At 54.6% G+C, this 13447-nt stretch overlaps 1 protein-coding gene across 4 annotated transcripts; it reads left to right on the top strand.

Moving 5' to 3' along the window:
* Positions 1–2033: 2033 nt before the first annotated feature.
* On the top strand, positions 2034–13446 carry LOC139825669 (early activation antigen CD69-like). Of its 4 annotated transcripts, none has more exons than XM_071799476.1 (8): positions 2034–2647; positions 8368–8629; positions 10387–10849; positions 11087–11182; positions 11412–11590; positions 11832–11932; positions 12090–12209; positions 12987–13446. In XM_071799476.1, exons 3-7 carry the CDS (start codon positions 10651–10653, stop codon positions 12202–12204), a joined length of 690 nt encoding a protein of 229 aa, XP_071655577.1. In that variant the 5' UTR covers positions 2034–2647; positions 8368–8629; positions 10387–10650; the 3' UTR covers positions 12205–12209; positions 12987–13446. The 4 variants fall into 4 exon arrangements, with proteins under 4 accessions (XP_071655577.1, XP_071655576.1, XP_071655574.1 ...); XM_071799475.1 differs by lacking the exon at positions 12987–13446 and adding an exon at positions 12315–12662; XM_071799473.1 differs by lacking the exons at positions 2034–2647; positions 12987–13446 and having other exon boundaries at positions 7029–8629; positions 12090–12662.
* Position 13447: the final 1 nt, after the last annotated feature.

The following is a 13447-nucleotide window of genomic DNA, read 5'->3' on the forward strand; positions in this document are numbered from 1 at the left end:
GACATGGGGGTGGGGGTTGGGAGACGAGGGGTGCAGTATTTGGGGGTGGGGGTTTTGGGGTGTGTGGGAGGAGTGCGAGTGTGTTTGGGGGTCTGGGGGGCTGGAGGGTGTGGGAGGAGGGTGGTGGGTTTGGGGGTGGGTGGGTCAGGGGAGGTGTGGGAGGAGGGGGGTGTCTGGGGGTGTTGGTGGGGGCGGGAGGAGGGGGTGGTGGGTTAGGGGAGGGGGGGGGTTAGAGTAGCTCTGGGTGGGTTTCTCTTGTTTTTCTGTATTAAACCTTGTTTCTCCAGAACTGCTCCGTGTCTGTGTGGGAGGGGGAGGGAGCGCAGGGAAACAGCCCCCAGCCTGGTGTCTGCCGAGCTGGGATCCCCCATCGGGAGAAGGGCTTCTCATCCACAGGTTTCTCCTCAGTGCTCGTACAATAAGTTCTCTGTGCTTTGCCACAGCCCCTGTGGGACCCTCACTCTCCTCCAGATCCTCTATGGGCCACCGGCCCTTTGGGGAAAACGGAAAGAGCATTTAGACTGGATTTTAGATTCAGACCGGACTTCAGAGAGAAATGTCTTACAATGAAGGTGGGGGGACCCTGGAAGAGGTTGCCCACAGGACCTGCAGAAACTCAACCTTGGAAGGAGTTTAAGTCAGGTTGGATGGGACTTTGAACAATATTATCCAGTGAAAGATCTCCCACTTGCAGGGGTTGGAACCAGGTGACCTTTAAAGGTCTTCTCCAACACAAACCACACCATAGCTCAAAAAAACCCCAGCAATGGTCCTCAAGGTCCCCCATCGCACCCTGCAAATAGCACAACCAGCCCAGACACCAAAGTTATCTGCAAAGACTTTTAATAACCTCAAAGGATTAAAACGTGGCCAAAGCCCCAGCGCAGACTGCCAGGGGCCCTGGCTGTGCCACAACACGCACCCGAATTTCAATAAATAAATAGCTTAACAGAAGAACAACATGTGCAAAAGTGCTGCCTCCAAACCTCCATGGCCTCCCCGCCCCTGGGGGTTCAGACCCCCTCACTGTGGCCCAGGGCCGCGCTGGGCTCAGAGGCGGACGAGGAAGGGCAGGTTGAGGGCATCGGGGATGTGGAGCTCGTCCAGGTGCAGGGGGATGCGGTGAAGGGCAGGTGCACGGGGAAGAGGTGGCTGGTGTCCACCAGGAGCTGGCCGGGTCCCCCTCCATGCTGCTCCTGCAGCTGCTCCTGTGGGGACACAGAGCTCACGGGCAACACTGATTACTGGCTTGGGCTGCGGACAAGGGACTCGGGTGTTGCTGGGGTCAGGTAGGGACTCCAAAGGCTCAAAGTCTCGCCCCAGCCTGGGGTGCTGGGGCTGGTGGTGTGATGAGCAGAGGAGGGTTCAGCAGATGGGCTGGGGGACCCTGGACCCCTGTTCCCATGGCCGGGCCCCTGCTGGTGGTAGCGCGGGGGGTGAGTGGTGGGAAGGGGACGGTCCCAGCACAGCCTGGACGGGGGGTGCAGGAGAGGAGGGCTGGGTGAACAGACCTCCCCGCGGGGGCCCCAGCAGCGCCGCCCGCCAGCGCCCGCACAGCCGAAAGCAGCAGGGACCGCCGTGCTGCCGGCGCGCGCCCTGCGACACTTCCGCCCGCCCTGCGACACTTCCGCCCGCCCCGCCCCTGGGTGTCCCCGCGCAGGCGCCGGCAGCGCCACGGCCCGTCCTGCCGAGGGGCGCGTGGCGGCGCGAACGTTCGAGCGCACCCAGGGGTTACGGGTTCGCGTCCCGGCAGAGCGATCGATGAGCGAGAGAGCTGAGGGGGGCGAGGAGTTCAATGGTACCTGGGGTGGGTTAGAAGGGGGTGGTCAGTAGGTCAGAGAGGTTCTCCTGCCCCTCTGCTCTGCCCTGGGGAGACCACACCTGGAATCTTGTGTCCAGTTGTGGCCCCTCAGTTCCAGAAGGACAGGGAACTGCTGGAGAGAGTCCAGCGCAGCCACCAAGATGCTGAAGGGAGTGGAGCATCTCCCGTGTGAGGAAAGGCTGAGGGAGCTGGGGCTCTGGAGCTGGACAAGAGGAGACTGAGGGGGGACTCATTCCTGGGGATCAATATGGAAAGGGGCAGTGTCAGGAGGATGGAGCCAGGCTCTTCTGGGTGACACACAGTGACAGGACAAGGGGCAATGGGTGCAAACTGGAACACAGGAGGTTCCACTTAAATCTGAGAAGAAACTTGTTTGGGGTGAGGGTGTCAGAGCCTGGCCCAGGCTGCCCAGGGAGGTTGTGGAGTCTCCTTCTCTGCAGACATTCAAACCCGCCTGGACACCTTCCTGTGGAACCTCAGCTGGGTGTTCCTGCTCGATATGGGGATTGCACTGGATGAGCTTTCCAGGGCCCTTCCAACCCTGGACATTCTGGGATCAGCAGCAAGAGGAACACTGAGAAAAATTTGGGCCCACTGCTCTGTGTACCTGCTGACTAAAGACACGGCAAAGCCGGCCGTACTCAGTGCCTTTTCTGCCCTTGTGTTTTAACTGGTTGAACCAGTACTTGTTTTTTGCTGGGCAAAGCCTATGAGAAGAGCTGTGTGATTTGCATCCTGACGTGGGTGAGTGTCAGCAGCCCAGAGCCCGCACTGGCGGCAGTCGGAGCAACCTGGCAACGTGGGAGCGGGCAAGTGGAGCACAAGGTACGGATGTTAGTAAGTCATTTATGCTGGGTAAGGAAGACGTGTGCTGGAGATCTAGGTAAGCAAGCTTGCTTGATGGACTTTGATTTGCAACTTCTAATGTTTGTTTGGGTATTTTATGCTTTTTGTGCCGTGACGGGGTCTCCCAAAAGAAGGTGCGTATGAGATTTGTTGCCTTTGAACAGAGCGTGACCAAAGTTTGAAACAGGGTTAATGTTGGTTCCCAGACTTCTCAGCTTTTCATTAAGGCAGAACAACCCAGCTCTCTTGGTGAGCTAAAAATAAGATGTTTTCTTATTGCGTTGTAGACTCAAATTTTGCCTTTCTGCTTTTACAGTGAAGAATTGAGCTGCTCTTGGAGCGGCAGTGCAAGCGAGCACATACGTTCCTCAAAGAAAATGAAGAATTGCAAAGTGAATTTAGTCCTCGGTGGGCAGCAGATGTGAAATAATTTGGTAGGAAATGTTGGCTGGTAGATCTCATGAGGAGAACAGGCGGCACCTGGAGTATTGTGTTCAGTTCTGGGCCCCTCAGCTCAGGAAAGAGATTGAAGTGCTGGAGCGGGTCCAGAGAAGAGCAACAAGACTGGGGAAGGGACTGGAACACAAGCCCTATGGGGAGGGGCTGAGGGAGCTGGGCTTGTTCAGTCTGGAGAAGAGGAGGCTTAGAGCTGAGCTCAGCACTCTCTAGAACGACCTGAAGGGCAGTTCTAGCCAGGGGGGATTGGGCTCTTCTCCCAGGCACTCAGCAATAGGACAAGGGGGCATGGGCTTCAACTCTGCCAGGGGAAATTGAGGCTGGAGATTAGAAAGCAATTCTGTGCAGAGAGAGTGGTCAGCATTGGAATGGCTGCCCAGGGAGGTGCTGGACTCACCGGCCCTGGAGGTTTTGAAACTGAGATTGGCCATGGCACTTAGTGCCATGATCTGGTCAATGGACTGGAGTTGGACCAAGGCTTGGACTGGATGAGCTCTGAGCTCTTTTCCAACCCAGTCCATTCTGTGATCTGAAAGCCAGAAAGTTGAGGATCGTTGGTGAACAAACAAAACTGCACAAATAACTTCAAATTTTCAACCGGCTTCTGAAGGATGTAGAGAACAAAGTCTGGGCGAGGAGAGGGAACCGCAGAATGTGGTGTTGGTGATTACAAAGGAAAGGAGATTGTGGGTTTGTTTCTTTCACTCCTGTTCAGAGCTGAAAACAATTCTTATTTCATGTGAAAACAAAGGGGAGATCCTGCTGGAAGTTGTGGTTTTAGAAGAAAGACAAGGGCATTGAGAAAAATAAGAGAAAGAGGTGAGAAAGGTAGGGAATAGAGGAGAAATAAAGCAGAACTGGCTGCGGATAAAGAGATTCATATTCGGGATTTGTACCAGAATGTGGCCATGTGGTTGAAGATTCTGCATCAGTTAAGGCCGGAGCAAGCGGGTTTAAAATCATCTCTAAAAGGAGTTTAAAGAAATGGAGGTGTAGGGGGTGCTGGGTTTTGTAGGGAAGTGACGGTCAATAGGCGGCAGCTCATGGACTGCAGCTATAAGGAAACATTTAATGTTTTTTTTCCCTTTTTTGGCCATTGATGGACATTCTTAGGAAATGTTCTCAACTGATATAATTCAGGTGAGTCCCACCCATGGTTAAATTTGCTTGATGATTAAAAAAACCTTAAAATGGTAAAGAAGCAACAGGAGGATGGGGAAGAGGAGGCTGTTGGGCAGGGGCGATGTTGTCAGAGATAAGGGGACGTGAGCGAGCGGGTGACGCCAGGGTGGCGAACGGGACCAGGAAGTGGAAATGAACATATCAAAGCTCAAGTGGAACTTGAAAAGGTTCGCGTTTTCCCTTCGGGGGGAGACTGGAACCAGCTGATTCATCCCCGTCTCAGCGTGCTGACAATAATGGCACATGTCATTAATTTGGGTGCAAAGGGTTTTTTTAATCTATACATTTTAGCCAATCTTTAGTGACAATACTCCTAATATGTTAGAAAAAATACATGAAGGAAAATCTATAGTTGCAGTATCGTGATCTTTAGTGTGAAGGGTTTTTTAAAAACAAAGCACTGGAAACTGAGATTAAGAGATTAAATATAATACGGGTGTTTAAAAAATAGCCCGTGTCACGTTAATCTGAGCTTTCTCAGTTAAAATTATTTACTGTGCATAGGAAAGGTGCAGTAAAATTCACGTCTGAGCTTCTCTCATGCAGCTGCAACAGGTACTTGTAGCTGAAGTGGAAGAGATCAGGGTATGGGAAACATCAAATAGGTAAGAAAGTGCCTATTTACCCACGGAATTCTTGAATAATTGAATTGCTATGCAAAATCAGTTAAAGGTTCGCATGCATAATATGTAGTGGTAACCCAAATTCAGTATGGACCAAAGCAGGGCTAGAACACAATGACTCTTCAATTTGAAAGGGTAAGGAACCTTTATAAACACGCAGAGGACTCTGTTTCTTGACCCCAACTGCTTCACAGAAATATAGGACAAGCATTTTGATCTCCAAAGACGCTTCTTTGGTTTTAATTATTTCAGCCATAGCCCCATGGAGAAAATAAAGCAGCTCGCATGGAGCAGCAGTGCGACTGCCTCCTCACAGCGCTGTGCTGCCACATTCATTAATCATTTCCCCCGTGGCACTGGAGGTTAATTAACCCTGGGAAAACTGGCTGCACCGGGAAGGTCTCTGCAGGAATAGCTGTGCTGGTTCTGGAGCGAGGTCGTTAGCGTGGTGCTGCAGGTAAGTTAATGAGACCTGGCAGAGCTAACGAACTTGCCCCAGAGGCACCGTGGGGATGTTTGTACCCCCGGCACCCTCAAACCCATGTAATCCACTGGCAGACGATGGACCGTCTCTGGTGTAATTAAGAACTGGAAAAACCTTGGTAGCCAGAGTGAGAGGAGTGAGCTGATCTCGAACAGCACAGCGACCAACAGCAGAAATCGCTGTTAAAAAATGCGGGTGACAACCAGTGACAGGACAAGGGGCAATGGGTTCAAACTGGAACTGGAGGTACTGCTTAAATCTGAGAAGAAACTTGTTTGGGGTGAGGGTGTCAGAGCCTGGCCCAGGCTGCCCAGGGAGGTTGTGGAGTCTCCTTCTCTGCAGACATTCAAACCCGCCTGGACCCCTTCCTGTGGAACCTCAGCTGGGTGTTCCTGCTCCATGGGGGGATTGCACTGGATGAGCTTTCCAGGTCCCTTCAAGCCCTGACATTCTGGATTCTGTGGTTCTGTTTCTGGGGGGACAGGCGGTGGCCGTGTTCTCAGTGAACTCCTCACAGGGTCCATTGTGTCACCCGCTGGGCTTCACCGCTCCCTGGCCGGGGGTAGTGAGTGTGCAGCAGCCAAACCATCCCAGGTGCAAAGCGTGATGTGGAGGGAAAGGGGCGTGTGGTCCAAACCCCGAAATGAAAGAAACTCCCCCTGGAGAAAGGGCCCTGCTTGGGGGGCCCGTGACCACGGCTTTGGCCACCGCCCCAACCTTCTCACTGGGCTGGGAGCTCGGTGCTCATGTGGAGCCGGTTGCCCAGGGCTGTGTCCAGACTGTGTTTAAATACCTCCACGGACAGAAGCACGGAAGAGACCCTCAAGATCATCGAGCCCAACCGTTAACCTAACACTGGCACTAAACCACGTCCCTAAGAACCCCGTTTGTGTGTCTTTTAAACGCCTCAGGGGTGGCAACTCAGCCATTTCCCGCTCAGCCTGTTCCAATGCCTGACAACCCTTTCTGTGAGGAGATTTTTCCTCATATCCAATCTAAACCTCCCTTGGTGCAACTTGAGGCCTCTCGCCCTATCGCTTGTTACTTGGGAGAAGTGGGGATCAGTGCTAGCTCACTAATTAAAATGCACCTCGGCCATGCCAGTCGCACTCGTTTGCTGCTCACGCTGGCTCTGCTCTACCCTGCCCACATTGCAATCCTTGTAATTGTATTTGGCGGATATTTCCCCTAAAACTGAATCACGCCTACCGTATAACATGTATATTTTCTGTCATTAGGCTTCTCTTTGGCTGTGTCCCTGGCAGTGTTGTTACCCTTGCCCAGAACTGACATTTCGCACTGTTCAGCGTCAGCTCATTCAGCTGCGTTTCACAGGTACTTTAGCTCATCCCTGTGCTTCAGGCGGAGCCGAGCAGCAGTGAGGGTACAGAGGTGTGTGGGGCACAAGCCTGGAAACCCCCCAGCGGGGTCCCCTCCAGTCCCGCGGCTGCAGGGACCTGCAATCACAGGCTGCTCCCTCCTTCCCGCTGCTTGGGTCTCAGCTCAAGGGCTCTAAGTGGCAGTTTCGAGCCACACACGTGTCACCCCCTCAAATCCGCATCTTCCTGTGCGTCCTGTGTCAGCGTTTGGTCACGCTCACAGCAAAAACTTCCTCCCCAGCCAAAAAGCGGGTGGATCGGCAGCGTCCCGCGCTCGGCATGGGCAGGACCTGTGGGACATCCACAGTTCTGGGTCCAGTGAGGCAGATTCCCCAGTGCTCTTAACAAGGACAGAGGTTGAGGAATAGCTACGGCAGATCTTGTTCCTGTGAGTTTCTCAGCCAACACGGCTCACTGAGAGCATTCAGTGGACTCAGCACACAGAGAATTGCCTAAACCTTGTACAGCCCCCCATTTTCTGCATTCCTGCTGCTCGTCTGTGCCAAAACTGCGTGGGAGGGGCAGACGGATCCTTTATCCCCACACACAGCTCCAAGCTCCTGAAAACCAAAATCCCTATTTCTAGGGCTGTTCCCTGTCCCCCCCCCCCCGCCACCCCAATTCATTTAATACCAAGATCTCCAGTAAAATTCCATTACCCCAACCACATTGCAGCATCTATTGAGAAATAACACATATTAACAGAGCTCATGCACATTTCTACTCTGAGGACTGACAGACTGATGAGGGATTTTCGTAACTGCAAAAATGGGGGGAAATGCTGCAGACAAGCAGAGAAACGACCTGGAAAAACTGGCCAAGGGAAATAAAGGTGTTGTGCTGACGCTCGGAAAAAGCTTTACAACCTGTAAGGCTCTAAAACTACAACCTGCGAGGTTATAAAGAAGGTTCGTTTATCCAGTGCTGGGTGCAAAAAGGATTGTGAGAAGTGCAGGTGTGATTCATGCTAAGATGTTTAATGTTTACAGATATAACCAAATGCTGTTTATTCATGGAAAAAGCATAAGTTATTTATTTCATTTACAACTTGGGAGGTTATAAACAAGGTGCATTCACCCAGTGCCGGGCACAAGAAGGATCTTTCCTCTAGTCATGTACAATTGACCTCAGCTTGAAGCGTGCTTAATGTAGAACAACAGGAACGCCTACACATGTTCGTAACCTTTCCCCAAAAGGGTGGTTCTTAATTAAAGGAGTCACAGGAAATAATTTCTGTAGTTTGCTCTTCCCGTTGTGCTTGCGCAGGGTCTCCTGGTGGTCGTGGGCTGGTGGTGGGGTGGCCGGGGTCTGGGCATGAAGGCTGCTCGTGAACGTTCTGACCGTTGGCCTAGCACGCTGCATTGGCCGGGGTTCAGACTGCTGGGTTGTTTAGAACTGGGTTGTAGTCCGTTCTCGTTACCTCGCCCACTCGAGGATGCTCCTGGGTGCTGCAAAACTTAACTTTGCAGAGTTTGTTGTTTTGAGTAAGGCTCTGTCTGTTAACTGGTTACACAAAGCTCTAAGCTAGACACTTGCTGTGTGATTAACCCTTTAACGGTTCTTTCCCTCTGTCAGTGCGGCCTCTGAGAACTCCCCCTGAGGGGTTAAAAAGAGGATCCCGCCCAAAATGGCGACTCCAGACGGAAACAGCTCGGGGTTTCCATGCGGCGGAGGCGCGCTGTTCTGAAGCATCGCTCCGATTGGCTCTCTCCCCGCCACTCATTCTCACTGCTGATTGGCCGGAGCGCTGTGGTTTTCAGCAGCTGGCACCGCCTCCATCTCCTAAGGGCTAGACAGCAGCCGTGCCAGGAGCGTCCTGAGGAGCTGCTGGGGTCAGGTAGGGCCTTCCTGTCGGTGGGAAGGGGACGGACCCGGCACAGCCTGGGCGGGGGGTGCAGGGGGGGAGGGTTGGGGGCAAGCGCCGGGCCCTGAGCTCCCTGACTCCTGTTGGTGCTGCCGGGGCTCTGCAGAGGGACTGGTGCTGAAGGGGCCTGGCTGGTTGTCCTCCCCGTGTTCCCCCATTTCCCACCTTTCTCTGGTGCTGGGGTGGGGAGTGGCTGCTTGTGGCTTCCCCTGTCCCCTCTGCAGGAGTTGGTGTGTGCAGGCTGAAAAGGCAGAGTCGCTTTCCCAGAAGCTTTGTCTGATTTTGGTTTCCATGGGCTCACTCAAGGGGTTTCCTGTTTGCTCTCCCTGTTCTCTTTGTTCTCACAAACATCCTTTTCTCTTGGACGCTTTCCAGCCGCTCTTCCCCAGCCTGCAGCGTTCATGGGGTCGTTGTGACCCAAGTGCAGGACCCGGTACTTGGCCTTGCTGAACCTCAGACAATTGGCCCCAGCCCATCAATCCAGATCCCTCTGTAGAGCCTCCTGCCCTCCAGCAGATCAACACTGCACCCAACTTGGTGTTGTCTCTGAACTCACTGAGAGTGCACTCGATCCCCTCATCCAGATCACTGATAAAGAGATTAAACAGAACTGGCCCTGATACTGAGCCCTGTGGACACCACTCGTGACCGGCCACCAACTGGATTTGGCTGCGTTCACCACAGCTCTTTGGGCCCAGCTCTCCAGCCCGTTCTTTACCCATTGCAGATACACCATCCAGGCCATGAGCTGCAGCTTCTCCAGGAGATGCTGTGGGATACGGTGTCAAAGGCTTTCCTGAAGTCTTGGTTGTCTTGTATGTGCTGAGTGAAGTCACTTAGGGCAATCTGCTCCAAGATCTTCCCTGGCACCGAGGTCAGACTGACAAGCCTGTAATTGCCCGGATCCTCCTTCTGACCCTTCTTGTTGTTGGGTGCCACATTTGCCAACCTCCAGTGAACTGGGACCTCCCCAGTTAGCCAGGACTGTGGTAAAAGTGGCTTGGTGAACACCTGTGCCAACTTCCTCAGAACCCTCAGGTGGATCCCATCTGACCCCAGAGATTTGTGTGTGTCTAAGCAGTGTGGGAGGTCACCAACCATTTCCCCTTGGGTTATTTGGAGCTGCTTGCACAAGCCCACGGGAGCAGCTCTGGGTTACTCGTCCTGTCCTTTTGGGCAAGCGTAGCCTGTTTTGCAGTTTGCTGGTGTTGGTATTTTCATGGGCAGGACAGTGAGCTTGGGCTTCAGCAGCTGAAGTGAGTTTTGGGTTCTGTTTTGATGTATGAGCCCATGCTATGTCAGATAAGTGGGGAGAAGTAGAAATTGCAGGCCTGTATCAGTTTCTTGCAGATCTGCCTTGCTTCCTGCCCTGCCCTGACTTCAGTCTTTCTTCTAATCACCCCATGAGCAGCTTTGCTCAGGGCCCTTTCCTGCCATCACCCCCAGGATAACTGAACTTCCAGTCCCTTGTTGACTCCAAAGGCTCAAAGTCTCGCCCCAGCCTGGGGTGCTGGGGCTGGTGGTGTGATGAGCAGAGGAGGGTTCAGCAGATGGGCTGGGGGACCCTGGACCCCTGTTCCCATGGCCGGGCCCCTGCTGGTGGTGGAACGGGGGGTGAGTGGTGGGAAGGGGACGGTCCCAGCACAGCCTGGGCAGGGGATGCAGGGTGGGAAGAATTGGGGGCCAAGGGCTGGGCTCTGAGCTCACTGTCTCCCTGTTTCTGTCCCCAGGTGCTGTCAGCTGGCTCCAGTGTCACCATCAGAGCAGGGACAGGGCAGGGTTGCGCTGACAGCACCTTGCTGAGCCTGGTTATCATCACAGGACAGTGGCTGACACTTTATATCAGCTGTGCCAGCCGTCTGGTAGCAGAAGTAAACATCCCGATCTACTGTGTTCTCATCATGTTCTCTGCGCTCCCCCAGTATGAAGGTAACAGGTGTGGTTAGGAAACTGCATCCAAGCTTGGCGGGAAATCATGTCTGCCAGTGCAGATAATGCCTTGTGTCGAAGATTCCACTACTTACAAGGAAACAGGTTCCCCGTCTCGTTTGTCTGTGGAGCAAGGGGAGAAGATGGGATTCTGTGACACAGATGGGAATGTGGACGAGCCCCTGGGTCCTCAGTGCAGATGGGCACCCTGCCACCCAGAGCTGCCTGGGCAGACAGACAAAGGGACGGGCAGAGGACGTGTGGGTGAGTGCAGGGCCGCCCTTGTGGCCTGTGGGGAGGGGACAGTGTCCTGTGGCAGTGTCACCCCACGAGGACTGGGGCTGGCAAGTGTGAGGCTTCTTCCAGCTGTCTGGGGGTGAAACAGGCTGGGGGTCCCTCCTGCCTTCCCTGGGCAGCTGGTGTGGGGGTGGCGGGGACACGGGGGCTGTGCGTGCTCTGGGACAGCAGCGTCCTCACTGCTGGTGGCTTTTCCTCTTCCAGGTGAGCGGTGCGTGCCTCACGCAGTGCCTGTCCCAGTTCTGGCTCTGCTCCTGGCTCTGTTCCTGGCTCTGCTGGCAGCGGTTGCGGTGCTGTCAGGTGAGGGAGCAGCGGCTGTCTCCGTCCGTCCCTGGGTGCAGAGCCATGTGTGCCGCCAGCAGCCCAGCCGGGCTGTTCCCCTGGGGTGTCTGCTCCCTGGGGGTCCCTGGCAGCAAAGGGGGGATCCCTGTGGGGGGAACCCGGGGCTGCCTCCTTCCCTGCCCCCAGGAGCTGTGTGCCCTAGACCCTGGGGAGTGGAATCCTCTGATCTTCTCCCTTCCCTCTGCAGCAAGAAGAGATGGAGCGAGAGCGGCTGCGGTGCTGGGCTGTCCTGACGACTGGGTTGGGTACCGCAATGTGTGCTACTACCTGTCGAGCAGGGAGCAGGAGGGGAGCTGGGAGTGGAGCCGGGAGCGGTGCTCCTCGCTCGGGGCCTCGCTGGCTGTGCTGGAGAGGGAGTGGGAAATGGTGAGTGAGGGGCGGCTGTGGGTGTGTGGGGGTGCAGGGGGTGTGGGTTGGGTGCAGAGCTGCGGCAGAGCAGGACCAACCTGGCCAGCCGGGCTGGGAGCTCCTGCAGAAGCTCTGGAGCTTGGCGGAGCAGCCGTTGGGTGGGAGCTGCTGCTGTCCCAGGGCCTGGCGTGGGGCTGGGACAGGAACTCGCTGGGGCGGGAGCAGCTCCTGACTCTTGGCTTCTTTCTTTCCTGCCCAGGAGTTTCTCTTACGCCTCAGGGGGAACATTGATTACTGGCTTGGGCTGCGGATGCAGGATGGGCGGCTGCAGTGGCTGAACGGCAGCAGCTTCAACCATACGTGAGTCCCGTTGAGAGCCAGGGCCGTGGGGAGACCGTCCTGCGGTGGGATGTGGCTGCAGGGACTGTCCCTTGCAGGCAGCCCTTGTCCCCTCCTGCTGCCTGAGGGGACAACCGCTCCCCCAGGGTGCCAGCGCTGTCTGTGCTTCTTGTCGCAGGTACCTGGTGCCAGAGGAAGGCGAGTGTGCGTTTTTGAATGGCGGTGGTATTGTGAGTTCAGGCTGCCTCCAGCTCCGGCCGTATCTGTGCAGCAAGCCCCAAGCTGCCTTGTGAAAGGAGTAAGGACCTTTTCCATGCTGGGACCTCCACAGCTTCACCTCTTCCAGCAGCACAGCGTGACCTGGGGATGTTCTTCCCTCAGCTGCAGCTCTGGGTTTCTCCAGGTCTCAGTAACAACTCGCTGCCCAGTCTCAAGGAGAGGGACCTGCAGGAGGGGCGGACACCGGGGATGGTGATATCTGGCTGTGTGGATTGGGAGCCTGGCTTGCACATGGGACTGGTTTCTTCCTCCTGGGACCACTCCAGCATTCATCTTGCTTTTCTAACAATTCCACTGAATCCGCTTTTGCACTGTGGTGATGGAGCTCGAGGTGCTGCTGCCAGATGAGATGGGCTCAGGGAGCTTGGCCAAGGTCCCCAACCCTGTGCTGGGATGAGAAGTGACCTCGTGTGGCACCTGTGACTCGTACAGACCTTGTTGCTATTTATTGTAATTAAAAGATGGGAAGTAATCACGTGTGTCCCTTCTGTTCCTCAAAGTGCTTGTTGAAAGCCACTGTTCTCCCCATCAGCCCTTGTGTTCCTGCATACGGGGGCTTGTGTGCCACCCCCCCAGAAGCTGCTGCCGCAGGAGCCCCAGCAGCAGCTGAAAGCAGCCGTGGGCGTTGGGAACAAACCCACCTGCTGGGAAAACCCTATTTGTGGAGGCTTCTGCCATGGGCAGAGGTTCCTCTTTCTTATTTTTTCCTCCCCATGACATTTGTTTGTTTTGTATTTATTTCCCTTCCCGTAGCACTCACATCACTTTTCTTCCTCTCGACCTTTGTCCCATTCAGGATGAGAGTCCAGTTCGAAGAGAGAGAATCCCCCACATCAGAGCCGGGCTCAGGCTGCGGTGGATGAAGAGTGGGAGACGTAGGATCACATTCCCCCTTTTTGAGGCGCCTTTTTCCCCCCGGGTCAAGGTTGCTCTGGCTTTTTGGGGCTGCAGCAGCTCAATATGACCTTGATGGATGTGGCAGCTGTGACAAGCTGCCCTTCTCATTGCACCCTTTGATGCTGTGAACCGCAGCCACCCCTTTTTCATAAGGGACAAAGCACAGTTAGCTCAGCGAGGCTGTCAGCTCTGCAGCGTCTCTGGGAGCTCGGCTTTTGTTGCTTTGCCTCTGTGCAGTCAGATTAGATGCAGAGAAGCCTTTAACACCTGCAGACCTTTAAACTAAAGTGTATGTTGCTGGTCGAGAAGCCGCAACCCTTCCTGTGTTTGATGTTTCTCAAATAAAATTTCCTAATATAT

Source organism: Patagioenas fasciata, chromosome 27 (assembly GCF_037038585.1).
Source record: "Patagioenas fasciata isolate bPatFas1 chromosome 27, bPatFas1.hap1, whole genome shotgun sequence".
Classification (NCBI taxonomy): domain Eukaryota; kingdom Metazoa; phylum Chordata; class Aves; order Columbiformes; family Columbidae; genus Patagioenas; species Patagioenas fasciata.

Bases quoted from the DNA above. Each gene is read 5' to 3' on its own strand.
- LOC139825669 (XM_071799476.1), top strand. From the start codon at position 10,651: ATGCCTTGTGTCGAAGATTCCACTACTTACAAGGAAACAGGTTCCCCG. The intron at 10,850-11,086 runs GTGAGTGCAGGG...TTCCTCTTCCAG, and splicing joins GACGGGCAGAGGACGTGTGG to GTGAGCGGTGCGTGCCTCAC. The intron at 11,933-12,089 runs GTGAGTCCCGTT...TTCTTGTCGCAG, and splicing joins GGCAGCAGCTTCAACCATAC to GTACCTGGTGCCAGAGGAAG.